This window comes from Eublepharis macularius, chromosome 18 (genome assembly GCF_028583425.1).
Source record: "Eublepharis macularius isolate TG4126 chromosome 18, MPM_Emac_v1.0, whole genome shotgun sequence".
Taxonomy (NCBI): domain Eukaryota; kingdom Metazoa; phylum Chordata; class Lepidosauria; order Squamata; family Eublepharidae; genus Eublepharis; species Eublepharis macularius.
The window spans coordinates 40,520,885-40,548,803 of NC_072807.1; the positions used below are offsets into that span (position 1 = coordinate 40,520,885).

General features: G+C 55.6%; 1 protein-coding gene across 2 annotated transcripts; it reads left to right on the forward strand.

Moving 5' to 3' along the window:
- The first annotated feature begins 4,137 nt into the window (after nt 1-4,137).
- RFX7 (regulatory factor X7) lies at nt 4,138-27,882 on the forward strand. Of its 2 annotated transcripts, XM_055002200.1 has the most exons (9): nt 4,138-4,381; nt 10,135-10,168; nt 14,377-14,459; nt 15,928-16,050; nt 17,180-17,296; nt 17,556-17,640; nt 18,638-18,845; nt 19,118-19,416; nt 20,719-27,882. In XM_055002200.1, exons 1-9 carry the CDS (start codon nt 4,251-4,253, stop codon nt 24,025-24,027), a joined length of 4,389 nt encoding a protein of 1,462 aa, XP_054858175.1. In that variant the 5' UTR covers nt 4,138-4,250; the 3' UTR covers nt 24,028-27,882. The 2 variants fall into 2 exon arrangements, with proteins under 2 accessions (XP_054858175.1, XP_054858176.1); XM_055002201.1 differs by lacking the exons at nt 4,138-4,381; nt 10,135-10,168; nt 14,377-14,459; ... (1 more) ...; nt 17,180-17,296; nt 17,556-17,640 and adding an exon at nt 18,372-18,439.
- The last annotated feature ends 37 nt before the right edge of the window (nt 27,883-27,919 follow it).

Consider the following 27,919-nt stretch of genomic DNA (forward strand, 5'->3'; position numbering starts at 1 on the left):
ATCGCACTCCACTGGGAGTGCACGTGTGCTTTGCATGCGTGCAAGAAGAGATGAGTGCCGGGTCCCCCCTCCTCCTTCCAGGAAGGTAAGGAGACCCGGCAATCATTCTCCAGGGCTGCCAAATGGCAGAGGCTGCGATTAGACCCATCCTATGATGGTAGGGAAGGCAGTAGAGCCAGTACTTTGAACCAGCCTGGCCCGAAATGGAGAGAGGTGGCCAGCATGGCTCATCTTTTGAGAAAGACGGGTTGCCTGTGGTGGGCTTTCACCTCCCCACAGAAGTGTCCTTTTGAAAGGCTGGCATATGTAATCAGTCAACATCTAGTGTGGGAAATTGCGCGCAAGAAGAGCGCAGCCCACTGGCAACACCCTCTCTGCTTCCTAGGGCTCCAGTTAAACACAGATTTCTCTCAACAAAGAAGCCTTAATTTGGGCCATGATGTCTGGTAAATAGTGAGGGATTCTGCCCGCCGCCAGCCACGTGCCAAGTATGGAAACCTCTCCGCAGTGGGGTTTCCTGTGTTCTGCATCGTCATCCATCTTCTCAGACTATGTTTGCTTCATGTTTGCCAGCAAAACATACACAGTCATTTGGCTTTCCTATAATCTCCCTGCTATAATCCGGACAGATTTCACCCGTATTTCTATTATCTAGATTTAGCAATCTGTTGTTGGCCGGGCAACTTAACTGCGGCAAATCCTTTAGTCCTCACAACAAACATCTCATGCCCAACAATAGCAACTACAAACCATTCTTGGCCTCTTTCTGTTGGCAGGAGAGAGTGGAGCGCCCTTACTTCGCGCACGGCAGATGTCCCTTGTGGTGTTTACATGGACCTCTAGGAAGCAAATCCAGCCCGTAAGAAGAGGGGGGCAGGGTGGGCTGGAGTGCTTCCCATTCCTTTGACCCCCTGAAGTACTCTGTGTGGCTGGGTTTGGGGGGACAAGGGAAAGAGGCTTTCTTCTGGCGAGGGGTGCTGCCTCCATTTGTGACATTTGTGTGACCGGGCAGCTAAACAGCTGGAAGGGGTGGGGGTTTGAAAAGAAGGGGGTTCTCCAAAGATGACGAGGAGGGCACCCCGAGAGGAGGGCTCTTTTGCCCCCCCCCTCTCTCGCACACAGGTGCAGCCTGCTTAACTTTGGACACGTGTCATCAGGAGTTTTCCTCATGGAACTCTTGGCTGCTGTCGTGTGTCAGTTCCAGTGAGGGTCAGGCCAGCTTCCCATTTTTCCTGGTGCCTCTTCAGAAAGTCTGGTTGGAGTCCCAGAATTTGTCTGGTGTAATTCACAAATCGCCATAATTGAGTGAGGTGGCAGGTCTCCGTCTCCCCCACCGCTGAGGGCTATCCTTGTCCTGCAATAAGAGGAGGGCCTGTTTTGGATTGGAGCATATTTCCAAGTTGGGACGCCTCCTGGAACGACTGCGCTGATGCCCGGATTTGGGCTTTGGTGCTGCCATTGTCACCTGTTGTCCGTGTGCCTCTCAGCCTGTTGAGTCAGCAGGTGGAAGCAGAAGAAAGGAGAAGCTGTTCCAGAGGGGCAACCAGCAGTTGTGGTGGGCTGATAACACCTCCTCACCCCCCCCAAACTTCTTTTAAGCGGGTGAAGATTTTGTTTTTTCGTCCCTTCCCGTTACCTGCCACCTAGATTGGCTCCTCCCATTTTAAAATCAATGTAGTCTTCTGAATGCATTAAATCCGTGTGGTGCTCATTGCTTACTTACAGATCAGACATTGGGAAGAGCTTCCCAATTGAGATTGTTCAGAACCCTGGGACAAAGAACACACCCCAAGGAGGCCGTTGAGCCTCCTGCTCTAGAGGCTGGCAAGGGGGTGCATGGCATCTGCCCAACTGACTCCTGGCAATATCTCCACTTAAAGGGCCTGGGCAGAGGGGAATGTGAAAGAACTCGGCCTGAGAGCCACCGCTGTAGGCCTGGGGTCTAACTGGGTGGAAGGCGAGAAGGTTGGGGGAAGGAAGCCTTCTAAAAGATCACACTGTCTGGCTTCTGTCCAAAACACGTACAACAGTGCAAACTTAAACCCTACCCTGTTTTACTAGCGAGAACTGGTAAGGTTGTAAAATGTGTCTACTTCTGTCTGTCAAAATTAGAGTGAAGTGGAATTGTGACATATACAAAGAACCAGGCAAGAAGATTTCAGCTGCTCACTTGGGAGGTGAGAATGAAAGATAAAAGTGGCATTTTTTTGGCTACGTGTCTCTGCTGCTATGACGTCTGCCCCTTATTCTGGAGGCTCAGACTGCATCCAGGGTATGAAGTGCTTTTGGTCAATTTGGCCCCTCCTGGACAGCTCCACACTAGATGTGGTGGGGCCGCCCTTGAAAGCTGGCCAGAAGCCCCGGTGGCTGAGTGTGCCGCCACTCGATTCTGAGAGAGGAGCAGATTCTGCCAGGATTAAAAGCCCACTGCTGGCTGCCAGTATGCTTTGGGGTGCAATGCGTGGCGCTGGCTTGGCACTAGGTACCCAAAGGGCCACCACCACCTCGCATACGAACTTTCCAGATGATCAGGATGTGCCTCGGCGCGTCTTTCTTCCCTGGGTGCCTCTGCTTTCCCAGGTCAAGGCAGCGGCCAAGGAGGGGGGGGGGCTTCCCACGGATAGTACCACCTGCAGAATATACTCCCTACACAGCACTGGAGGAACTGTTTGTGATTGTTGTTTCATTGCCAAATTAACACTGCTCTGCTATTCTGATTAAAACCCCAAAAATCTGTATAGGTCACACTGATGGCTTATTAACTTCCTTACTGCTGTGTAGTGTTGTTTTTACAGTTCCGTCATTTCTCTTTGTTGTTTATTGTGAATTGCATCAATTCACTTTTGGATTTCCTTGGTTTTACCTGTACACTGCTTTTCGTGGGGAACGCGGCTGAGAAGTCTCAAATACTTCTGCGGCCTCCAGATGCCTAGTGGAGAACTTCAGCGCCTTGCTAAACTACAATCCCCAGGATTCTTTGTGAGAAGCTGAAAGACTCCAGTGGGCATCCAACCCACCTGTGCCCTCAAGTCCCACACCCTGCCTGCTTGCAGGCCAGCACAGACCCTGGGCGTGAGGGCTGCGGCCAGGGACGCTCCGGCGGCAGGTGGGCCCCAAGGAACGGGCTGCCTGCAGCTGGGGTGACTTGTCGGCATCTGCTGCAGCAGGCTTCAGCGTGTGTGTGTGCGTGGTGGACAGTTGGGCACGGCCCTGGTGTGCAGACAGAACCCGCCAGGGGAAGCCCTGCAGGGCAGGCTTTGAGCAGGGGCTGGAGGGCGGCTGCTCTGCGGCCTCCCTGGCTGGGTGGACTCGCAGGTGCCCTGGCGGTTCCGGGCCTTGGCTCCCTCCCTGACTTCCGCGGGTTCAGGAGTCGCCTGGAGTTGGGCTTGTGCGCCCTGAGCGGCTGCAGAGCCACAACTGGGAAAGGGGGCCGAAGAGCAAGCTGCTGCTGCTGCTGCTGCGAAGCCGCCTTTCCCCTCGCACCGGGGCGGCCTGCGGCTCGGCCTCTTCTCTCCAGGGGTCACGCCCGCCCGTGCCAGCCCCCGCAGGTGCCGCGCCGGGCCAGCCGCGGGCACGGGCAGCTCTTCTCCGAGGGGCCGGGCGGGGGCCAGGAGCGGGACAGGGGGCAGGCCGGCCGAGGGGCAGCCGGGGCCGACTGGGGCCTCTTCTCCCGCCGCCGCCCGCGCTCGTGCCCCGGGCTCTGCGGACCTCCCCCTGCCGCAGAGGCCCCCCCCCCAAGCCCCTGCCCTGCCGGCGGGCGTGGAGCCTCCAGGGCGGCCGGCAGTGTACCCGCCAGGCGCGCCGCTCGCCCCTCCCCCTCGCCGCCCAGTCCGCGGCAGCGCCCGCCCGTGCACGCGCGCCCTCTTTGGCGCCGGGGCCGCTCGCCGCCGCCGCCACCCGCCCGCCCGCCCGCCCGCCCGCGACGACAGCGCCGGGGCGGGCGCCCAGACTGAGCGTGCGCGCGCCACGGCTCCCGGCCGGCCGAGCCAGCAGCCAGCCAGGCGGAGCAGGAGGAGGCGGCGGCGGCGGCGCGGGGTGCCCGCGGCTCTCAGCGATGCGCCTGGCCGGGCGCGGGGCGTAGCCGGTGCTGCTGCTGCTGCTGCGGCCGGGCTCCGGCGGGGCGAGCGATGAGCCCCCGCGGCCGGCAGGCGCGCCCGGCGGCGGGCGAGGAGGAGGCCTAGCCCGGTCCCCGCCGCGCCGCGCCGCGCCCTCGCCGCCTCCCGCGCCAGGCGCGCCCTCCCTGCGCAGCCATGGCCGACCAGCCGCCGCCGCCGGAGCCCCCCGGCGCCCCCGGCCCGGCGGCGGCCCTGCCTGCCCTGGTGCCCGGCCTGCAGGCCAGCGAGGCCAGCGCGCTGCAGCACAAGATCCGCAGCTCCATCTGGTGAGGCCGGCGGCGCGGCGGGCGCGGGGCGCGGGCGGGAGACACAAAAGCGGGCGAGGGCGCAGGAGCGTTCCCGGCCGCGGGGCCGCGCGTGGCTGCCGCATGTTGACTCGGGCTGCGGAGGGAGGGGGCGCTGCGCAGCCCGGGCTTGTTTACAGCCGCCGGAGTCCGGGCCCGGCCCCCGATCGCCCGCCTGGGGGGCCGCGGCATGCGGGGCGCTCTGCGTGCGCAGGGGCCAGGCTGCCATGTGCGCCCCGTCCCGTCCCGTCCCGTCCCTCCCCGCCGCGCCAGGCCAGGAGCTGCTGCCGCCTGCTCGGCTCCGCCTGGCCTGGCCCCGGGGGCGCAGAGCCGCCTGGCACGCCGCGGGGCCGAGGGGGGCCGGGCCGGGCCGGGCCGGGCCGGCGGGGCTGTTCCCCGGGATGGCGGCCGGCCTGCGTGCCTTTGTCTCGGGCCGGCCCCTTCCGGCCGCGGCGCGCCAGATGCCGGGCCTGGGGCGCCGGTGGCCAGGGCGGGCGGGGAGTCAAGATGGCTCCTGCGCCGCGCTTCTCCCGGGCGGGCGGGGGTTAGGCCCAGGTCGCCGTGCCCGCGGAGGGGCCCCGAGCAGCCCGCGGAGAAGGCCGCAGGAGCAGGCCCGCCCGGGAGCGCCCCAGGGGGCAGGGCTCCGGGCTGGGCCCCCCGATCGCCGCCGGCGCCCTCTCTGCGGCCCGGGGTGGCCCTGCGAGCGGCCGGCTCAGGCGCCCCGGCCGGGGGGGGGCACGCCTGGCCTGGCAGGTGCCCCTCCGGGGATGGCGCCGGGCTCCTGCCTGTGCGCCTGGGGCGGATTTGTGCCTCGGAGCGCCTTGGCGGAAGGGCAGGAGAAGCCAGCCGAGGGCCGCCCCTCCGTTCCCGGGGGGCGAGGCCCAGAAGGCCCCCTCCCCGTCCCGAGCAGCGCCGCGGGAGGAGACCTCCGGAGGGCCCGGCGCTCGTGGGGCTGCTGGCTCCGGCCGGCCCTCCCAAAACTGCCCTGGGCGGGCGAGTGCCGGGTGCCGTCTGGGTTTGCGTGTGCCCCGAGCTGCGCCTGCTGCTGTTGGGAGCCTGCCGATTAATCGCCTGCCTGGATTAAACCGATGCCAGCGCTGAATTGTCCGGCCTGGGAGGAAGTGGCAGGCTGCCCTCTGGGCCCCCCCCCCGACAGGCGCTGCCCCGCCCCCCCCCCCGCTGGGACGAAGGTGGCCATAATCCCACTTCTCCGTTCCTGCTCCAGTCATATTCCAGAGCCCAAGAAGCCTCCACCAAAGAGCCCTTGGCGCTCGCTTGTCAGCCTGGGCGGCGAAAATGTGGCCTCCCCGCTTAACGGGTGTCCGGTCACCTACCGCTTTAGTTGACTAGCAAACTTCATTTTCCGCCTTCTGCTTCAAAAACGTGCCGCTTGGAAATCTAGCAGAGCTGACGGGGTGGGGGGCAGAGTTGGCCCTTTACAGCGCAAAAAATTTATTCCTTTAGCTATCCGTTAATTGTTTTGTTGATTCGCTTGACAAAAATTGAACAGTCCATTAGCGACTGGGGAGATCTTTAAAAACGGCATTGGATAAGGTTTCGCTTATTCACGGGTGACACCTGCAGCCTCCAGTGTGCTGAGGGCTTTCAGAAACACACTGCAGGCTTCTAATTTGTGTTCACAGCTTTAAGGATCTGCAAAGAACTGAATGCCCGAAAATTGCTTCCGTGTTCTTCGTGTGAGTAAAAGTATTTTAAGCAGGTGGAAATTGCCAGTAAGTTCACTCACCTTGCTTCCAAATGTCCAAGATGGCAGCCTGTGTTGGCACAAATAGTGTGTGATGGGCGTTCCAAACTGGCACAGTCTCCACATGTAGTATTTGCATCTGAATAGGAGGCCTCCTGAAAGCACATAGCAAATGCACACAAATTATTTGGGATGCTAGGCCTTTGCCCCCCTCCCCCAGCCCAGAGCTGGTTCCTCCCAAAGCTGGCCGGTGGGTCTCCTGCTGCTTAGCTCAGGCTTGAGATGTGGCGGCCTGCTCTTTTGGCACATGTGCAGCCTTCTGTAAGACGTCGTTCTTCTGTGCTCTTGTGCCTTACCTGTCTCCCCCTTCCCCCTTTTCACATTGAGGGCTAAGTGAACGCAGCCCTTCAGGATTAGTTCAGAAAGAGAGAGAGAGAGGCCACCCCACGTGTGCCTTTGATCTCAATGGGGCTTGCCCCTGAGTTCTGTTTCACTGGTTCGGGCTCTCCATGTGTGCTCGGAGAGCCCTTCGCTCCTGCCTGGGACATGGGCAGCCCAGCACTTGCCCCCTTCAGTGCTGGGGAAATTTGCAGGCATTGCTGAGAGAATCTGTGGGAAGCACTTTGCCTTCTGACAAGTGCCATATAAGAGCTCTAATAGAACAACAACAGCAACAACGATAATAATTCACAAGTGGACCGGCTGCCTCAGAACAGGCAAGGGAAATGAAGCTGAGCAGAGCGGCAGCCCAGCTGCTTTTGTCCTCAGAGCATCTGTCGAGGCCGGCCTCGCTGGCTGGCTGGCTGGCAGCCTGTGGGGCAATTGGCCTTGAACTGTGGTGCTCCTCTTCAGGCAAGTCAAGACAGGTCGCTGTGTTCCTCTGCCTGTCGCACTAGAGAAGAGCAAGAGCCCAGGAGCACCCATAAGACTAACAACGTTGGTGGCAGAGTAGGAACTTTCGTGAGCCACAGCTCACTTCTTCAGCTGCAAGTGTATCGGGCAAGTGTCAGTGAGTGAAACTTGCATTTGGTGCCACAATCAGCTCCGAGTTTCTGCTGGGGAGGTTGTGCACGCATGCGCGCGCATAGGCTTTACCATGTGCTGGGTTACAGTCGCTTATGTAGAAGTCGGCCTCATGGATTTCAGTTGAACTTCCTTCCCAGTGGGCTTCCTTAGGGTGTGCTGCTTTGGGAGATGTTGTGCCTGGGAGTGCACCTGAGCAGCGAGTTTGTCCGAAGAGTTTCCTTCCCTGGACCAAGGCAGCTTCCTTCTCCGGCGAGCAGGAGCCTTGGAACTCTGAAGCCCCGTGCAGTCCCTCCGTGGGTGTTGCTCTTGCTCTGCTCGCACAAGGGGAACTTTTAGTTGGAAGTAAACCCTGCGGAATTGGGTGAGGCTGCCCTTCAGTTAAGGGTGTGCGGCCTGGGTGGCAGCCTTAACATCGAGCGCTTGATGGCTGCAAAGTAAGTATTGCTTGAATTGGAATGACTGGATTTTCCCCCCTGGTGGTGTCAGGGTTTTTTTCTCATCCGGATACCATGCAGTATTTTTTAGAAAAAGGGGGGGGGGCAGTGCGCACACATACACAGGCATGCTTTGAAGGGGAGGTGTTGGGTTGTGAGTGGTACGGGAAGCCCGGGGGCGCTGGGACCCCTCTTGTGCGTTACGAGTCCGGATGACTTGCCTGGCCTTTGTTGTGCTTTTGGTACTGAATCTCCGTGTTTCTGGGTTTTGTTCTAGATTCCTTAAACCTCTTGTGCTAATCACTTTGTCTCCAGACGAGGGTGCTTGTTCAGCTGCAGCATATGTGGGCGTGGAGGGCTCAGATCATTTCGGCGCTCTTATCACCGTGGGCTGGGGCTGGGACGGCATCTCTGATGTTCTTGACCTGTGGGACTCGATTTGGAGCTTCTTGCAGCTCCCCTGTGTGCTCATGTAGCCAAACTGTGCACAGGGGCAGGAGACAGCAGGCGACTCTCCTGCGTTGGTCCTGATGGAAGAGACAGCCCCCGCCCCGCCCCCGCCCTGCTGCTGCCCACTGGCCCCCCCCCCCGGCCCCCCAGAGGGAGCCCAGCTGGGAGAGCACAGGGGCGCCTCCCTCTGTCTGGAGCCGGACTCCCTCGAGGCTTCGCTCTCCGTAAGTAGGATTGGCTGAGCATGAGCCGCCTGCTGGGAATTGCTGCTGCAGCGCGGGGTGTGTGTCTTGAAAATAGAAAACTCTCATTTTGCACTAAGGAAAAAAGAAATGGTCTTGGGCTGTCAAAATGGGGCTCGCAGCATATTGGGATGGCGAGTTCAACTTTAGAACGTGGGAAGTCCCTGGACTCTTCAGCAGGGTGCTGCCATTATATGCGTTACGGCATCGTGAACACAGAGAAAATCAGAACGCACTCAACAAGGAATATGGCCTTGAATATGTACTGTATATTTGTACTGTATTTTTCTACAATATACACAGGGCTTACATTGTCTCATGTAACCTTCATATGACACATTTTAAGTGAGTGAAGCCTCCTCTTTAAAAGCACTCCACTCATTCCAAAAGAGAAAATATTTTGTAGAGTTTTTTCTCTCCAGAGCTCCCTACAATTTCCAGTTTTTCACTGAGAAAAATGAACAAAATGGGAAGGGAAGAGTGCTGTGGAACTTGGAGCAGGGAAGCCCCCAGGGAGTAGGTGGCCCCCATCTGCCCGGGGGTCACTGATGAGGCTCCCCCAGCAGGCCCTAAGCAGCACCCTGCGTCCTGCCTGTTCTCCGTGGAGGGGCTGAGCGGTCCTCTCCGCCCTCCCCCGGCGTCTTGGGCATCCGTCCTGCTAGTTTTTTGCCAAGAGCTCGGCTTCCAGGTCTCCAGGTGTGCATTCTGGTTGTTGTAGTTGGGAACGCGCTTTGTGGATAGGTTGGCTACCTGACAGGATTCCGTAAGGCCTACCTGAGCCACGGGCTCAGGCCCGGGACCATTCATAACGTGGCGGTGTTTGGTGTGTGATTCTCCCAGACTTGGGGCTACGGATAAGTCCGTGCTGGCAGGGAGGGAGGGCCAGCTGCTTATCAGAGCTCCCACAGGCGCGTGCTGCCCTTCCTCCAAGGAGCTCAGGGCGGGGCACGTGGCAGAAGCCAGCCTGAGGTGCCCCCAGCCAGCTTCACGGCTGGGCAGGGCTCGAAAGTCAGGCCTCTCTGTCCTGTCCCTTGAGAAGCCGTCATTAACGGCGGGTCCCGTCAGTGGCCCTGCCGTAGAGGGTCTGATTCGGCCTGTTCTTTTGACAGCCCTTCAGCTCCTCTGGCCGCTGTGCGGTGCCGGGTCTTTGAACAGACCGTGGGCCGTGACAGCATCAAGGAAGAAGCTGAAGGAAGGAAGTTTTTCATTGCTATGGTGTTGGTCATGTGGCAGCAGGCAGGCAGGTCTGCCTGCTGCCTTCCGTGTCCAGCTCACATGGCCAGGAGGGACTGCAAGCAGGCGTGCTTAGAAGCTGCCGTGCCTCTTCCGTGCCGCACCCCCCCATCCTCCCGGGAAAAGCCGTTTGTTTATAATCACGAGTCCTTTGCTAGTTTAATTAAGGTGCCTGGAAGTGTAACAGGGAATTGGGCTGGAGTGGGGAGGTGGCAGTGAACGGGAGCTTCTTCGGTTGTCCGCTCCCTCGGTCTGGCTGTGTGCTGCGTGCAAAAACTGCGAGCTGGCAGATGAATGTCTGCCTCAGCAGTGGTTCTCAGCCACGGGAAAGCACCCAGATCTTATTTCAGCCAGGGAGAGAGAGAACTCCTCTGGTTCTGGACGAACAGGTGGTTGGTGCTGCTCAGAAAAGGTGCCTCCTTGCAGTAGGAGATGGCATAACTGTTCCGTTTGCCCAGGAAACGGCGTTTGGCGGCATCTCCTTCACGAAAGGGGTTTCTCTTAAGACACTCTGGGTGCCTTGGCGGTTGCTGACCGAGAAGAGTTCCCCTGCTTCTCTTTTTCATTGGCAGAGATTCTTCTGTGCATGTTGTTAAGTAACAAACCTGTGCCTGGATCTTGAATTTTCTTTTTCCTTCTCTCTAGCAAAACCGTACAATCGAAAGTGGACTGCATTTTGGTAAGTGCAACGGCAGTGCTGTTTGTTGTAACCCTCAGTGTGGATTGTGGGAAGGGATGAAAATTGCACGGAGCCCCGGAACTGTAGACTTCCTCAGTCTTGAAAATGCTGGCTGCTTTTGAAAAATTACCCTCAGCTTGAAAGGCAAGGTACGGCCTCCCCTTTCCCCCCAGAACACAACATAAATTTGGGGCAAAATTGAAATGCTTGCGATATTTACTTTTCTATCAAAGCTTAAACTAATGTTACTGACTGAACAACATAAAATGCATAATTTGTAACTTAGTTATCATATACATTTATACTCTTTGGTATAGTTATAGCATTTAAAAATATTTATTTGCGTTATTTATAATCCACCTTTCTCACTGAGGCCAAAGGCGGACTACATAGTGTGAGTCAGTACAGTCAGTTTCAATAAACAATGTAATAGGGTACATAAATGCAGATTTGCGAAGATTGAAAACTAGCAGGAATCCAATACAGAGTTGAAGAAATGCAAAGCAGAGCATAAGCAGTTGTAGGACTGACATATTATACAACATGGAAACTATCCAGTAGGATTGGACTTAGCAGCAGCAGACAGCACGTAATAGTAGTCTGTAAAGGGGTCTGTCCCTTTACTGAAGCACCTCTTTGAGGCCGTGTACAGAACAGCCCTCCTCGTTGAGTAAAAGGCCCTCTTGCATAATTCAGATTTTGCGTAGTTTGCAGAAAGCCAAGAGGGTGGCAGCTCTCCTGACCTCTCCAGGCATTGCCACTCCATAAGGAACCACAGCGGATGCCCTCTGTGTTCAGGCAGCTTCTGATTTTGTTTTCGTGTAAGGCGGCACCTGCAGAAGGCCCTGTTCGGATGAGAGCGGGAGAGGCAGTTCCGTCGATGCTCCAGACCGAGGCTTTGAAGAGTTTTGTATTTAACAGCCAGTTCCTTGAATTGAGCCCAGAAGCTGATAGGCAGCCATTGGAGTGACTGCAAAATGGGAGTAACATTCATGCTCCTCCCAGTTCCTGATAATAACTGAGCTGTAGCAACTGGAGTTTCCAAGTTAACTTAGAGGGGAGACCTATGCACAGTGCATTACAGTATTCCAGTTTCTATGTTACCATGGCGTGGATCCAGGGGGCCAGATCAGCCATGTCATGGGCATCTTCCAGGTTAGATTGAGTTTGTAGAAAGCATTTTTTTACAGCTGCCTTAACTTGCTTTTCTAGCGATAGTGCTGGATCCTCTAGAACCCCTGAGCTCTTAACTGTGTCTGCGAGGGTTAAATCCATTGCAAGTGGGGAGCACCCCGTCCTTCAAGATCTCTTCTTTCCCAGTCAGCATCACCTACATCTTGTCTGGGTTCAGTTTCAATTTGTTTACTTTCAGCCATTTGACTGTAGCTGTCAGATGCGGTTAAAGAAAAAGGAACAAACCTATCGGAGGATAGAGGACACTTTCACTCTCTCTAAATATTTAATTAATTTTTTGGTTTTGTTTGATTTATTTTTTGAAAAGTGCAGAAGCACTAAAAGTGCTATATGAGTGCAATAAATACAATAAATAGAAATTAATATGCTGTCAGAAATAATCATATTACAAAACACCACTGGATGTATTGAATATGCTATTAAAGTCCTGATTTAATCTAGATTGCAATGTTGTAGATCCAGCTGGAGAAGAAATGTTTCAAAGTAGACTTTACAGGTGAGCAACTTGACCCACGTTTTTTCACTGGTGTTTTTTTCTTTCTTTTACAAAAAATACATACTCCAGGATTCTTCAAGATGGCAAATCTAATGATTGCTTCGTAGTTGCTGGAGGGTGAAGCCTTACGGGCATCGGCAGCATTTATACCCCGTTCCGTAATAAAACTTTCTCAAAGGCTCACAAACTAGCAGAATAATCAAGCATTTTGCTGAACAACTTCATGCCACCCAGTTGGTGTGCTGACGATGGAATAATCACTATGGCAGTAATTTGTGAGCCTTTGAGAAAGTTTTGTTACGGAACGGGGTATAAATGCTGCCGATGCCCGTTAAGCTTCGCCCTCCAGCAACTATGAAGCGATCATTAGATTTGCCATCTTGAAGAATCCTGGAGTATGTATTTTTTGTAAAAGAAAGAAAAAACCAGTGAAAAAACGTGGGTCAAGTTACCTGTAAAGTCTGGCAAAACGTCAGAAACTACGATGCCAAGACCACGGCAATACAGCCCGGAAAACCCACAACAACCATCTACTTTGAAACATTTCTTCTCCAGTTGGATCTGCAACATGGCACTCTAGATAAAGTCAGGACTTTAATAGCATATTCAATACATCCGGTGGTGTTTTGTAATATGGTATTTCTGATAGCATATTAATTTCTATTTATTGTATTATAATATTTATTGCACTCACATAGCACTTTTAGCGCTTCTGCACTTTTCAAAAAATAAATCAAACACAAAACAAAAAAATAATTAAATACTTAGAGAGAGTGAAAGTGTCCTCTGTCCTCCGACAGGTTTGTTCCTTTTCCTTTAACTGCGCTGTTGTCAGAGGAGCCCCTTTGCTTGGTTACGGCGTAGCTGTCAGACAGCAACCCAAGATCTGCTGCTGCTTGTAGCGTTTTGGGTTGGGGAGATGCAGAGTTGGGAGTCATCTACATACTGATGGAATCGAATTCCATAGCTAAGATTGAGTTTTCCTCAAAGGCTTCACATAGAGGTTGAATAACATGGTAAATAAGATAAGAGCATAGCATAACAAAAATAAACATCTTTGTTTTCTGTAAGAAAAATTGTGAGTCACAGTAGTTGCAAACCATTACACCCTATGCTACCACAACATACAGATCTTGATTTTTTTCATCTTAGAGGGGAGGAAAAAATAAAACAGATGCTGTAGTAAACGAAAGGAAGGTGCATTATTTGAACTGCCCTCCCCCGTATTTCTCAATCTTCCATGGACTTTTTCATGCTGTACATAGGGAACGAGAGAAATACTTTGTAAGAGAAAGGTTTTCTCACTTGAAAACAGAAAGGATTTCGTTGGAGAGCTTTTTCAGAGCTTCCCAGAATTTCCAAGTTTTTCTATTGGAGCAGTTGAAAAAACATGACCCTTTTTCATATTTAAATTCTGTGTGAAAATTCCCTGACTCAAGAAGCATTTTATTCATTCTGAAAGCAAACATTAAAAAATAGGAGGTTTTTTCCAACACTTCCCCAATTTTTCCAGTTTTGGGCCTGTTGTGTCTTGCTGTTTTCCTCTCTTGATTATGGGCTAGTGTTTTGTGGCTGCTTTAAAATGTATGTTACTTTTTGTCTCAAGTGGTAAGTTGCAATAATACTGATGCAGATGTCATAAACTGCTTTGGGATTAGAATTTGGGCCAAAGAGCTGGTTGAAGGTTTGGACATAAATTCTGGAATGCCATTTGAGTCAACCCGTGCTTCCGGTTGAGCTTGAAATCATTTGGGGGCTGTGCCCGCCTGTCCATCCATACGTGTGTGGCGTTCTGGTTGTGCTGCTTTGACAAGGGAAAATAGGTTGCTTTGTTTTACCAAAATGTGTGTTTTCTTCCGTGGGCCGGCCAGCCAGCCAGCCATCAGGGGCAAGTTCTTTGGTCTTCCTGAATGCACCTTGAGACTGTCCCCCCCCCTCCCCGCCCTGCCTTGTGCAAAATGTGGCAGATTCGCACGAGTGATCTGCAGGGGTCGATTCCCATCTATTGACTGTGCTTCAGTTTGCTAAAAATGTGTAGTTACACATCTGCCTTGTGAGATTAAAGAAAATAAAACGTGGTCTGGAGGTGGCAAAGGATCAAAGCCTCAGTGATGAGAGAGCATCAGAAAACTGGGTGTGTGTGGGGGGGTACCAGGTAACCCTTTTTTTCATCTGGCAGGCGAGATGCCGCCCCACCCCCCCCACCCCCCCGCTGTCCGCTGTGGCCTTGAAAGTCAGCTCTGCCCGCTCATTTAGAGCATTTGATCAGTCCAAAAAGATGCGGCCGGTGGACCAGTTCGGTATTTTTAAAGCATTAACTTTCTTAGACGAGGCTTGTTAGTTATGGTCATTGCTTCCAGTTGGTCAAGTCATTCAATTCAGATAAAAAGTAATTCCCACCCAGTGAAATTCTTACCAGTTCTTCTTACCAGTTGTATCTGCTGTGTAAACGTGTGTTTTTCCTACTCCTGACAATACTAGTCGGTGACCATGCCCTCTTCTGACATTCTTTGTTCAGCAAGAAGTTGAGAAGTTTACAGACTTACAGAAACTCTACCTCTACCTTCAGCTGCCTTCCGGCCCCAGCAATGGCGAGAGAAGGTATGCCCGCCCTGGAACGCTCGCGTGATGCTCACGGTCTTCACAGGCGGGGCCTGGCTCCAGCGCCAGGTTGGAACGTGGCCTCCCTGCAGCCTTTCCTGTCCCTTCGCGCCTTCCTCTTCTGGGAGGTTGCTGCCCTCTTGGCTCTCCTGGTGCTCTTCTCCGCTTGCCTTGTTTCTGTCCCTGATAGATGTGGCTGGATTGGGGTGTTTTACGTGGCTGCTGCTCTGTTTTATAGTTTCCGCTGTCTCCTGGAATGCATTTCCCCCCAACTGGGCATTTCTCAGTTGAGAGCGTGGCCATGAACTGTCTGAAGTGAATAAAGCGGGTGCTGTCATTCTGCATGGGGAGGGCCGAACACTGGCAATAACTGGGACTCTTGCAGCAAGCAGATCATGGATCTGGGTGCGGGAAGGCAGGAAGGGGCACCTGCCCTGCCAGGGGAATCTCTTCTTCCCCCTGCAGGGCCCTCCTGGTGGGCATGGCAAGGGCAGGGCCTGGCAGCCCCGTCCCTTTTGCTACTGAGCCCCAATGCCAGGTGCCAGCGCTGAGCCAGCCTTGCCCCAAACCCCTTTGGGCCCTCGCCTGCTCTTCTTCCTGGGCTCACCAGCACAGCTTCACCCTGCCGAGGCCTCAGTTGTGTACAGAGGCCTCCCTCGGCCTTAACGACAACAACAATAAGAGCAACTGGGCTTGTATACCGCCCTTCTGGACAGAGGCATGCCCCACTCGGGAGTGGGGCACAAGGTCAGTGTTCTTATCGCCACAGTGCAGCTGTGGGGGTTGGGCTGAGAGGAGAGGTTGGCCTGCTGAGCTCACGGCAGGAGTGGGAGTCGAACCAGCAGAGGGCTGATTCACAGTCCAGCCACTTCACCACTGTGCTGCAGCAGCTCTTCGGGGGCTCCTTTCCTGCCCTGAGACTGGGATGAGCCCTGCAGTGCGGCCAAAGGAAGTCCCGGGTGGTTTGCCTGGGTACGCCCCACAGCCGCAGAGGAGGTGGCGGCTCTGACTTTCCACGGGGGGTTGGGGTTGTGTGTGCATCCAGGCCTCATCTTCGAGCCTTTCAGGGCTTTGGGTCTCGGGCGCACTTGCTCAGTTGCGCTCATCCCTGCAGGCCTTTCTGGACTCTGCCAGGCTGCAAGGGCTGGAGATGTGAGGGCTGTAAGTTGGACCTGCGATGGGGAAGGAAGGAGGGGCTTTTTGCTTCAACAAGGAGTAGCAGCCCCCCCCCCCCGCCTCCCCCCAGCAACCAGGCGACCTTATGCTCCCGTCAGATTCTCCAAGGGCTCCTGTCTGGAAGTGTTGGCGCTCTGCGAATGCATACACACGGCTTGAATAGCCAGTGGCCTGTCCAGGTGGCGAGGCCTGTGGGCCAGCCGCCTTTCCGCCTGCCTGACTAGGACGTTCTGCGGGTGGGCTGGGGGTGCAGAGCTTGTGGTCTGACGGGAGCCTCTTCTCTCCTGCCCAGTGATCAGCTGTCTGTGTCGTCCAGCCGCGCCCAACAAATGCACGCCTTCTCCTGGATCCGGAATACCTTAGAGGAGCATCTGGAGACTTCCCTCCCCAAGCAGGAGGTGTACGATGAGTACAAGTGAGTGCTTCCTTGGGCGGGGGGCGCTGCTGGAAGCCTGAATTGAAGCGGGACCTCCAGACTGATGGGCTCGGAAGAGGGAACCTGCGCCCTGGCTGCCCAGCCTGCCTTGGTGGCTTCAGCCAGTCCGACGGGCGAGGGCAGGTGTCACTGTGGACCCTTGTCTTCTTCACCCGTGGCCTTCTGGCTCCTGCATCTCAACCTTCCTGGAGTGGGTCAGGATGGGTAGCCGTGTCGGTCTGGCTGTAGCAGTAGAAAAGAGCAAGAGTCCAGTAGCACCTATAAGACTAACAAAATTGGTGGCAGGGTGTGATTCATAGAAGCTCATACCTACCACAAATGTTGTTAGTCTTATAGGCGCTACTTCCTGGAGTAGATCCAGAGGAGTTAGCCGTGTTAGTCTGTAGTAGCAAAATCAAAGAGTCCAGTAGCACCTTTAAGACTAACCAATTTTATTGTAGCATAAGCTTTCGGGAATCACGTTCTCTTCGTCAGATGCATGGAGGGAAGAAGGAAACTGGCCAAATATAGAGGAAGGGGGGAAGGAGGAGAGGGGGGATGTAAACAACTCCTTTGATATGGAGATGCAGACAGCTCCTTTTGGTGTGGGGATCAGTTTGCTTGTGTAAAGGTTCAAAGGAGTTTGCCATGTTAGTCTGTAGTAGCAAAATCAAAAAGAGTTCAGCAGCACCCCTAGACTATCCAATTCCACTGCAGCACAAGCCTTCGATAACAAAATCCTGGAGTGGCTCGGGCCGGAAGAAGCACGCGCTTGCTGCTGGGCTGCAAAAGGGTTAGGGTAGCAAAGTGGCGCAAAGGGTGAGGTGCCTGGGCGTGCCGGGCCACGGTTGTGGGTACAGCCTGTCGAAGAGTCAGTGTCTGCTTCGAAGGGTCTCTTGCAAATCGCCAGGATGTCTGAGACCCTGGAGAGCCCCTGACCGTCCGGGTGGGCAGTGCCGACCTTGAGAGTCCCAGGGTCTGATTGGGTAGAAGGGAGCTCGTGTGCTGGCGCTGCCTGTCTCGCTGGCCTCGCGAGCGAACGGACTGGGCCTCCCCGTTCCAGTGTCCTGACATCTTACTCCTTCCGTCCTCCTTCCCTTCCCTTTCCTTTCCTTTCCTTTCCTTTCAGGAGCTATTGTGACAATCTTGGCTACCACCCGCTCAGTGCTGCTGACTTTGGGAAGATCATGAAGAACGTCTTTCCCAACATGAAGGCACGCCGCTTGGGCACAAGAGGCAAATCAAAATATCCTTTGGGGAAACGGGTGCTGGCAGCCGTCCTCCACTTGGACTCCTCGTGCACCGATGCTGGAGCCCTCCGTTGGTGCGCAGGAGGGATTTCGGCTTTTCTTCTTTGGGGAGTTCTGTGTTGGCCAGACAAGCCGTGCTGTTAGTTTTAATCCTGCCGAAGGAAGTTCATACAACACACTGTCCACACAAATGTCTTGCACTAAGCAAAAATACCAAAGAGTAGCAAATGTGTTTCCCTTAATTTTTTAAATCACGTATTGCTATAGCGGTCTTCGGAAGAAAGCTTTTGTACAGATGCCGACGCTCCCCAATCTTGACTTCCATAAAACTGGAGATGGGGTAAAGTATGCGCACCAACGCCTGTCTCCCCGCCTCCCCCCCCCTCCAGCCGCCTCGTGCCAAGGATGCCGCTGTCGTGGGATGATGGCTCAGCGTCCCTGGGAGGAGGAGGCCTGGCCTGCCTTCCCTCGGGCATCCCTTCCTTTCTTCCCAGGCATCTCTTGTTTGACATTTAGATTGTCCTCCTGCAGGCCGAGCTTGTTTTGTGGCGAAATATTGTGCAGCCCAAAGCCGTTTGGGGGGACCTGATGGTAGCACCAATTGGTGTCGAGTTGCTGTGGTTTGAAAGCAGAATCTCCTTGTATTGTGTGGGGAGAGGCGGCGGGCAGCCCCGGATTGCCAGAGATGGCCCGGTGTGCTCAGGCCGCCTTGGACAGCGCAGGGCCTCTTCCAGGCGTCCCTCAGCCTCCCGCAGGGCCTTGGGCCCTTGTCGTTCCTTTGCCCTCCTGGCATCACGTGACAAAACTCTGGCTGGTGCATTTTCACTGTGGAGTTGGGAGGGTTTATGAACACGGCGGCCATTGTCCGTTGTATCTGCCAGTTGTAGGGTGAGCTGACACTCGGAGGTTTTCACCTTACAGTGACCTAGAACTAGATGTGGCATAAACTTAATTTTGGTGGTTGTGTCAAGGCTCAGAGCAGTGGTTTCGATGGGGTGAATGGTTGCTGATTCAGCGTCTGCCATTGTGCAGGGTGGGTTTTGTAAGACGAGCGTTTCTCTGGGAGGAAAAGGCCCAGCGAGTGATGCCCGAGATGGCCGGTTGTGTGTATGCTGAAGTGTTGGGCTGCTGACAGGCAGGTGTGTGTGCTCCCACATCCACCCCTCCCCCCGCTGACATCCGTGACGCACCTTGACGTGTCAGGCTGTTGAAGCAGGGGCCGGGCCCCCTCTGGGTCTCCCTGGGGCGGCGGTGTGTTCTCCGGGCCGGCGTCCTGGGGCTCGGCTGGCGTCCTGGGGGGCTGCTGCTCACGCCCTCCTTGTGGGCCTGTCTTTCAGCTGGAAGGAGCAGAGCCCGCTGGGCACCTGCAGAAGGCAGGCGAGGAGGTGGTGTCGGCTGCCTGCCAACTGGTCTGTGAGTGGGCCCAGAAAGTGCTGAGCCAGCCCTTCGATTCTGTCTTGGATCTCGCCCGTTTCCTGGTCAAAAGCCACTATATTGGCACCAAATCCGTGGCAGCTTTGACGGTGATGGCTGCTGCACCGGCAGGTGAGAGCTGGGCCGCTTCTCTGGCTTGTGTGGGGAGAGAGTCTTGAGACAAAACTAGTGGGAAGAGACACCCTCAAAAGGGGAACACGTTTGATGGGAGGGAGGGATTCATTGGATATGGAAAGTTGCGCCCCAGGGGGCAGAGCAAGGGGCCGGGGCCTGTCTCAGGTCGGGGAGGCTTGCCGGGCGCGGCCTCTGGAAGGGAAGCGAGGGCTCGTGGGGGCAGCAGGCCACAGCACGTGTGCTGAGGGCGCCTTGCTTCTTCCTTCCAGGGCTTAAGGGGCTCCCCCAGCCATCTGCCTTTGTTCCCACTGCTGAGAGCAACTCCTTCCAGCCGCAAGTGAAGACCCTGCCCTCCCCGATCGACGCCAAGCAGCAGCTGCAGCGCAAGATCCAGAAGAAGCAGCAGGAGCAGAAGCTGCAGTCGCCGCTGCCCGGAGAGGCCCCCGCCAAGAAGGCCGACAGCGTGGTGGGCAGCAGCAGCGTGGCCAGCCTCTCCAATGGGAGCCCCGCCATCCTGTCTCCTCAGCCGATAGGGATTGTGGTGGCTGCTGTCCCCAGCCCCATTACGGTAAGGGTGAGCACCGTGCTGCGCCCCCGTTCTGGGGTCAAGCAGGTCTTCTGAGGACGGGGGGCTGAAGGAGAAGAGCGGGGCCAGAGGGGAGGCGCTCTGAACGAGCGATTCCATGTGCAGGAGGAGACCCAGAAATAATGCGCGTGCTGTATCTATCTAGTTGTGGGAAACTGAAAGGCCTCTTGGAAAGTGCTTTTGAAAACGGTTTGAAGAAAGGCAGGCCGTTATGCTTGCACATTCCTCCCAAATTGGTTTCAGCATTCCAGTTGGACAGCGCACAATCCCTAACGTGCGCCATAAAAAATGCCTGCCTTGGTTAGGAGGGCCTGCTCAGCTGCATGACAGAAGGCTGGGTGGCACCTGGATGTGCCTTCCCCCCTGCTCACGGGAGAAGAGAGTTTTCTTTAAAAACAAAAAAAAACTGAAAAGAAATTCAAGTACATTAACTTCCCTGTGAAGGTACTATCGAGTCTTCTGAAACCATCACGCAAGCAATAAATACCGTGCTCCGGCCTGTTCTCCAGATTCAAAAGGGGGTCCATGCTGAACATGCCCTCTCCTTCCAAAGAGAGCTTCTCCAGAGGGCTTTCAGCTAGTTGTTTATGGAACCTGATTATTGCAGTCAGTGGCTACCAGTTAATGAATCGCCAGTCGTGACCTCTTTCCTCTCATGACTTGCAAGTGGACACAAGGGTTGGACAGGTCGGAAGAGAATGAGCTGTCCTTGGCGACACCGAGGCCCACCGAGGGAGAGATCGGCTCCTGGGCTGGGAGGTGGTCTTGGGTGGAGGCTCTATGGAGAGAGGTTCCTGTGGTGCTTGGAGTGCAGAAGCCAGGATGGAGTAAGTGAGCCACTCCGGGAATTTAAAAAAGAGCAGGGGAAGAGGAAGCGGGCAATGGTGTGCTGGGCACCTGTCAGAGAAAGATAAGTTGAGGATATATGGAGAAGAGAGGGATGAAATTGCAGTGCAGAACATGATACGGATAGGATGGAGGGTAAAAACTGGAAGCAGCTGGGGCGGGGCGGGGGGCGTCTGTGTAAATCAGAGCTGGGAGCTGCGGGGAAGGCTGCATGGTGTGGAGGGGAGGGCCGCCTTTCTCCGCGCTCTGGGGTATCTGTCTGGGTCTCTCTTTGTGCTTCCAGGAAGTGTCACAGGAATGGTTGTTGGGGGTTTTCCGGGCTGTCTTGCCGTGGTCTTGGCAAGACAGCCCGGAAAACCCCCAACAACCATCGTTCTCCGGCCGTGAAAGCCTTCGACAATACATTGTCACAGGAATGTTCTTGTCATCCACATGTAGGTGCCAAGGACCAGGCAGTTGGTGACTTCTCCGAGCCCTGTCAGCGCCTCGGATGGCAAGGTCCTGCCGCTCAACGTCCAGGTGGTCACACAGCACATGCAGTCTGTCAAGCAGTCACCAAAGACTCCGCAGAACGTCCCCGCCAGCCCAGTTGGTGACCGCTCTGCCCGTCATCGGTACCCCCAGATCCTGCCTAAGCCAGCCAACACCAGCGCGCTCACCATCCGATCGCCCACGACCGTGCTCTTCACCAGCAGCCCCATCAAGACGGTGGTTCCTGCTCAGCACATGAACGTGGTGAAAATGACAGCCATCTCTCTTGCCCCAAGTGGCGCCAGCAGCGCCTCGATCAAGCACACGGCTTCCGTGGTTGGCAGCGCAGGAGGGGCAGAAGAGCTGAGGAGCGTCCCACAGATCAAGAGCGGGTCTGTTGTGTCGCTTCAGTCTCCGGTTGCCAGGGCCGGTGGCGGAGGCTCCACTGCCGCCACCACTTCAGTTGAAGTCAAGATGGAGCCGGAAGCCGCGTTGGATGACCACCCGCCGCGGGGCCAAGAGCATCCGGACTCCGCGAAGGCTGAGAAGGGAGTCCCAAACGTGCCTGCCACTCAGCCAAGGAGGGCCGCAGCAGAGCCTCCCCCGAAAGCTGTGAGTGAGGAGAGCGTCGGAGAAGCACCGTCTATCCTGGGTTGTGACCAGAGGGTGGAAGAGGCAGGGCAGAAAAGCCTTGCCCAGGCGGCAGAATCCCGCCTGGCTCCTTCCTCTGCTGGGAGCGCCAGCATCCAGGCTCCCTTGGCTGCTGCATCTCAGACCTGCTCTAGCACGGGCGTCAACCCCTCTCCTGACGGCGACAAGCTGTCCTCCCAAAGCCCCCGGAAGAGGGTGGCACCTCCTTTCCCAGAGTCACAGCTGCCACCTGCCAAGAAACAGTTGGTGGGGGAGGTCCCTGCAGTGGGCCCAGAAGCCGCCGCCGCCTCCCAAGGGAGCAGTGCTAAGCAAGTGCAGCGGGGAGTGCCTCAGCCCCTGAGCGACAGCCCTGCAGCTCTCGGGCAGGTCCCCGGGAAGGTCCCCATCCAGGTCAGTTCTGCGGCAGAGCCCAGCAGCCTGGCCGCAGACGTCCCCTTGGAGGCCGACGTCACCGTCATGGCCAACGAACTTGCTCTGGCGCAGCAGCTGGCAGCCTCGTCGCCAGACATCAAAGTGAAGTTGGAAGGCAACGTGTTGATCCTGGAGAAGAGCGCTCAGCCTGAGGGCGGCTTCAGTGCCGACGTGTGGCAGCAACTTGTTAAAAATGCGGACTTTGCCCCTGTGGCCTGCGAGCAGCAGGAGGAGGAGGAGGAGGAGGAGGAGGATCTCAGCGTCCTGGCGCTTGCCAGCCACTCTGGTGTGGAGGACTTGGAGAAGTCTGCCTGGGAACCGGTGTCCTTCGGGGGGCTGCCCCAGGCAGCCTACGGCCAGCAACTGCAAAGCCAGGCGCAGGAGGAGTCCATGGAGCAGCTGCAAGCGCGGCCTTCGAGCCAGTTGCCTCTGCAGCCGGAGCTCAGGGTGCTGGAGGACCCAGCCGCTCAGTCCAGCGAGAGCTTCTTCTCCTTCGACGATGACCTCACGCAGGACAGCATTGTGGAGGAGTTGGTGCTGATGGAGGAGCAGATGTCCCTGAACAGCTCTCACCCCTACGGCACTTGTCTCGGGATGGCCCTTCAAAATCCGAGCGTGGCTCAGGGGGCTGCCCTGCCTTCGCACCCGAGCAGCACCCACTTCTACCACGCCCTCCATAACAGTGGCACTCCCGTTCACACCCCCACTCCCACCCCCACCCCCACCCCTACATCAGAAATTATCGCGGGGTCCCAGGGCGTCTCGAGGGAGAGTCCCTGCTCCCGCATGGCTCAGACGACGCCCGTCGACAGCGCTCTAGGAAGCAGCCGGCACACGCCCATTGGCACCCCCCACTCCAATTGCAGCAGCAGCGTCCCCCCCAGCCCCGTGGAGTGCAGGAACCCCTTCGCCTTTACACCCATCAGCTCCAGCATGGCCTACCACGACGCCAGCATCGTTTCCAGCAGCCCTGTAAAGCCCATGCAGCGGCCCATGGCAACCCACCCCGATAAAACCAAACTGGAATGGATGAACGCTGGCTATGGGGGAGTCAGCAACCCCGCCGTTTCGAGCCACGGCATCCTCCCAAGCTACCAAGAGCTGGTGGAAGACCGTTTCAGGAAGCCTCATGCCTTTGCCGTCCCCGGCCAGTCCTACCAGGCTCAGTCCCGGCACCACGACGCCCACTTGGGCCGCGTGACCCCCGTCTCCCCCATCGGCAGCACCAAGCAAGAGGGCTTTGCCGTCCCTGCTCCTCTTGATGGCAAAGGAACCGGCTCCTCTCACAACAGTGGTTTCCGATGCCGGAGTGTGAGTCCCGCTGTCCATCGCCAGCGCAACCTTAGCGGAAGCACCGTGTGCCCCGTTGCCAACGTGCCGCGCTCCAGTGTGGCCCCTTTTGGCAGCCCTGTCGCCCCAGAGGTCCACACCACCTTTGCAAACGTCCCTGCGGACGCCACGAGTGCCAATACCCTGGCCCAGAGGAGTCAGTCGGTCCCCTTGACTGTGATGATGCAGACGGCTTTCCCGCCACTTCAGAAACAAACGAATTCTAAAAAGATGATCAACGTCTTGCTCAACAAACTTGACTCGGAGAATGATGACGCAGTGAGGGGCCTGGGAATGAATAATATGCCTTCCAACTACACAGCAAGGATGAATCTGACGCAGATTTTGGAAACATCTGCTGGTTTTCCGAGTGCCAACCCCCCGACCCTGCTCAACGCCAGCCCGTCTGTCTTTGAGTTCCAGGCGCCGAGTTACCTCACCAAAAGCAGCAGCAGCAGCAGCAGCGCGGATCCGATGGCGTTCCCTTCTGGAGAGACCCAAGCACAACCGGAGAGCGCGGAGGAGCCCCCCCTGGACTTCAGCAGCACCGTCAAAGACCTCTTGGGGGAGGACGGCCTGCAAACCAACCAGCAGCTGGTGAGCCAGGTGGCGACAGACCTCAGCAACGTGGCCACCGTCTTTTCCAGCGACATCAGGTTGACTTCTGAGCTCTCGGGCAGCATTAACGATTTGAACACTTTGGACACCAACCTGCTGTTTGACCCCGGTCATCAGCAGGGTCAGGATGACGAAGCGACACTGGAAGAGTTAAAGAACGACCCCTTGTTCCAGCAGATCTGCAATGAATCAATTAACTCGATTACTTCGGCAGGTTTTGATTGGATGGAGACCAAGGACCACCCTGCGGTGGAGATGTTGGGTTAACTCTTTACAAAATGTATGTAGCACACTGTACCTAAAGACAGGCGCCTTGTATTTCTCTTAACGGAAGTGCCTGCTGCAGTAGAAACATTTACAATTAATTTGTTGTGGCATTTTTTAAAAAAAACCCTTGCTATACCAGCTGCTTTATTCTTCAGCAGGGAATCTAGTTGTGTCAATTTTAAAGACATTTCTGAAGGAGATGGCCTATTCAGAAACCAGTATTAGATTTTAAATTTTATTAGCATTCCTTGCTATGGCAAAAGAGAGAACGATTCCTAAATAAATAGCCTTCAAGGTCAGCCACAGTGTAGCAAGCCTAAATTAGCCAAGAAGAGGCAGGACCCGCCAGGCGCTGCTGCTTGCCCTGGGCCCTCCGTTTCAGTCACCCTCGGCCTTTCCGAGCAAGCCCCCACCCACCCACCCCACTCCCCAGCCCATCGACTCAGGTGCCTCTTCAGGCCTTTAGCATGTACTGGCCTTCTCCGGACGCTGGAGGGGCAGACCTGGGGGCCCAGGCAGAGCAGGTTTCACCAAGGAAACAAAGCGGGAAGCATTTCCTGGTGGGAAAGAGCGCTCGCTCCCCATGGGGGCCTTCAAATTCCTGCTTCTGGAAGACCTTGTGGGCTCTCTGTGGTCTGCTCTGTCTTGAGTTCTTTTAGAGAAGTTGTGCGTGCATATCGCTGCACGGAGAGGTGTGGCACCTGCTTCTCCTGGGGCAAGGGCAGAACTGCTGCGAGGGAGTTTGGCTACGAGAGGTGAACCTGCTGCCGCTACGGTTTAACTTTCCAAATAAGGGCTAAAGGGGTGGCGGGAGCAGTAGCAGGACCAGCGAAGGGCGGAGGAACAGCCTTAGTGGAAAAAAGGCAAAGGGGATTGCAGAGGAAGCTTTTTTAGCTCTTCATGTGTACACAGGCGCATCTCAAAAATATTTTTAGGCTTTTAAATGTTTGGTTTTAATACCCTGGTGCAAAAAATTGATGGTGAGCCCCAGAGACGTAAGAATCCGCACTCCCTTCCATGCATGTCTGTTCCGGAGTGGCGGGCAGGTTTTTATTTTATGATGGGATGCGGAGTGCTCGGAAAGGAAGGCGAAAGTCTCCCTTGGAGAGTCGGAAGCTGCCTGGTGCTTTGCAGACGCGGCAGAAGACGAACTCGGGCGTGGTGGGCGAGGGTCCTCTCTTCGACAGCCCTTGTGGAAATGGGTGGGTGGTTTGTGTAGGAGAGGTTCCCAAGGGGTCCTGCCCTGTGCCTTTATCAGGGAAGGGGAGAGTTAAAGAGCAGCAGCGAACCCTTTGTGGCCTTACTTGTGCCAAGATCTGCATACCGAACTCTGCACACGCACACTGGCTCCAACCCTGGCTTTGGTGAGACAGGCGAGGAGGCTGGGGACTGGGGCAGCCAGTGGCCTGGCAGCACTGCTTCCTCTTTGGCAAGGGCTCGCCTGTTTTCATCTGCAACCCTGAGAAAACGGGGCCAGCGCCTTCCACAGCCAACTGCGTGCCTCTTCGTCTCTTCAGGGGCTGCCGCTGGTTAGCATGCTGGCTTGCTAGGCTTTGGAAATGGGGGGCTCCAGAGCAGTAGGGGTGTGAGGGGGGGGGCGGCTTCTGGGGAGCATCTCTCTCTCGCTAGGCAATGGGCCAGACCCCTGCTTGCACACTCTCTCCAGGCCTCAGGATGCTAAGCACTTGCATCAAGGCTCTCGGGCAGCTTGTTTGAGGTTGCCAGCAGCTGACTCCATGATGCCGGGCCGTAATCCGCTCCACCGAGCTTAGAGAAGGGGGTGGAGAGAGACGAGGCCCGGGGGAGCGGGTGGTGGGGATGTGTAGAGAAGGCAGGCGACCTTGAGGAGAGGAGGAGATGGGGTGCGGAAGCTGGTGCTGCTCCCTTTTGCAGCAGCTGTTCTCCTGAGCATGCCTAAGTGGGTCAGGCAGGGGAAGACCCTCCCCCCCTCAGCAGGAGCCGGCCGCAGCGGCCCTTGTCTGCTTTCTGGGATGAGGCTTGGGGGTGAGCATTCCCATCCTTTTCCAAAGCGGACCCTGCAGGGGAGCAGTGCCTAGGTTCTCCCCCCTAAGAGTGCCTTTCCCTGGCAGAGATGGGGGGGCCTCTGCCAAGCAGCCTCCGTTTGAGCATACGGGACTCCCCCAGGGGGTCAGCTTCCTGGGCCGGGGGATGGGCAGAGCACCCACCACTGAAGATGGGGCAGACCTCATGCTGGAGGGCCGTTTCTTCCATGGGAAGTCTGTCCAACCAGTCACTGCCAAATCCAGAGCTTAGGGAGTGGGGGGCATACCCTCTCCGCTGCCGGGAGGCACAGGCAGAGTTTGATTCTGTGACCGGAAATGGTCTGTGACGTGGCCCCTGGCCCAGGTTGGCTCCCACGCTTCTGAAATGCCCGTTGGTTCCTTTTGGCCTAAGCTGGCCGCTGCTCTTCGGTTAATTAGCAGGCCGCCATGATAATTGCAAGCAGGTTGGATGAACTGTTTTCTTTGGGGGTGTTAATACTGTTTCCATGCAAACTTTTTGGTGCTAGGGCAGCATTCGGGGCGCTGGGGTCTGGCTTGCAGCAAGCAGCTTGGTGGGCCCACTTCTGGCATGAAGCAAGGCCCAGTGGAGACAGCTGGAGTGCTGGGAGCCCCGGAGCTCAGCGGGCTCCCCAGAGAGCAGGCAGGGCCAGCCCTGTTTACCTTCTCGGGGTAAAATTGGAAGCAGCTTTTTGTGGCTGAATTTGTACAGTATTTTGAACTTGGCAGGCAAGCCCCCTGGCCTGGGAGAGGGGTTGACCCTTCCGTTGAACTGTGGTAGGCACGTTCCTTAGGATAAATGCAACCAATCTGGCCCGCCCATGAAAGAGAAAACAAGGAAACAAATGACTACAGAAAACTTTTTAATGTGTTTTCATTATAAAAGGCAAAATGTCATCCAAATGACAGGTAAAATTTGTCTTATGTAGCAATTGTGCATTGATCTCAATGAGATATTTCTATTTCTTGTTCTCTTACCTGAGAATATTACAGCAGGAAAAAAAGATGTTTTGTTTGCCTCACCGTGTTAATACTGGATCACCCCGCCGTGCATGAGCGTTCTTTGACTTACCTTGTACAGTGCTAGGTAGACTTCTGTAACCACTGCTCTCTCTCTCTCTCTCTCTCTGGCGCTGTATTGGAAACTGGTTCTGCGTTAACCAGGCAAGCATAGCTGAATCACCAGTTAGTTACATTTTTTACGTTGACTAATTCTGCTTAGTTATTGTTAAATATGTTCTTTTTCTCTCTATTTTTATTGCGCTGGTGTTGGGAAAAAAAACAAACACTTTTGGCATTGTTTGTTCATGATGGGAATTCATGAAGTAAAGCATTTGCAGATACTTGCAGTAAAAGCACTGACTGTTGAACCGAAAAGAAGGAAGTTGTGCCGTTGAAGTTGGTATCACGTCTTGTACACTCTGACCCTGTGCTTTCTATAAGGAAAGGAAAAAGTGACCCCCCCCCCTTCATTGAGTGCACAGTCTGGCTCTCCCCCAAACCCTGCTCCCCTACACTCCCCAGTGTTATGTTGTCTGTTGTACTGCTGAAATGACAGTCGTTGGGTATTGCAGTAGAATTTCAGTTAATTTTTTATTGAAAGTGCTCCAAATTTGTTTTTTAATGTTTTCATAAACAATAAATCATTTTATATTAAGCTGGACCCCGTGGGCCCTTTCTTAAGCATACAAGAATATTGAGAAACTGCTGGGGTGGTGGTGGGGCGGGGCGGTCCTCCTAGTTCGATCAAGCACAAGATGCAGGAGGGCCTGTGCCTTGCCGCAGCGGGGACACGCTCAGTGGAGGAGGGGGCTCTTGCCAGGTGGGGGGCTTGTGCTGCTTCGCTGGCAATAGTGCCGCAACCCCTTCCC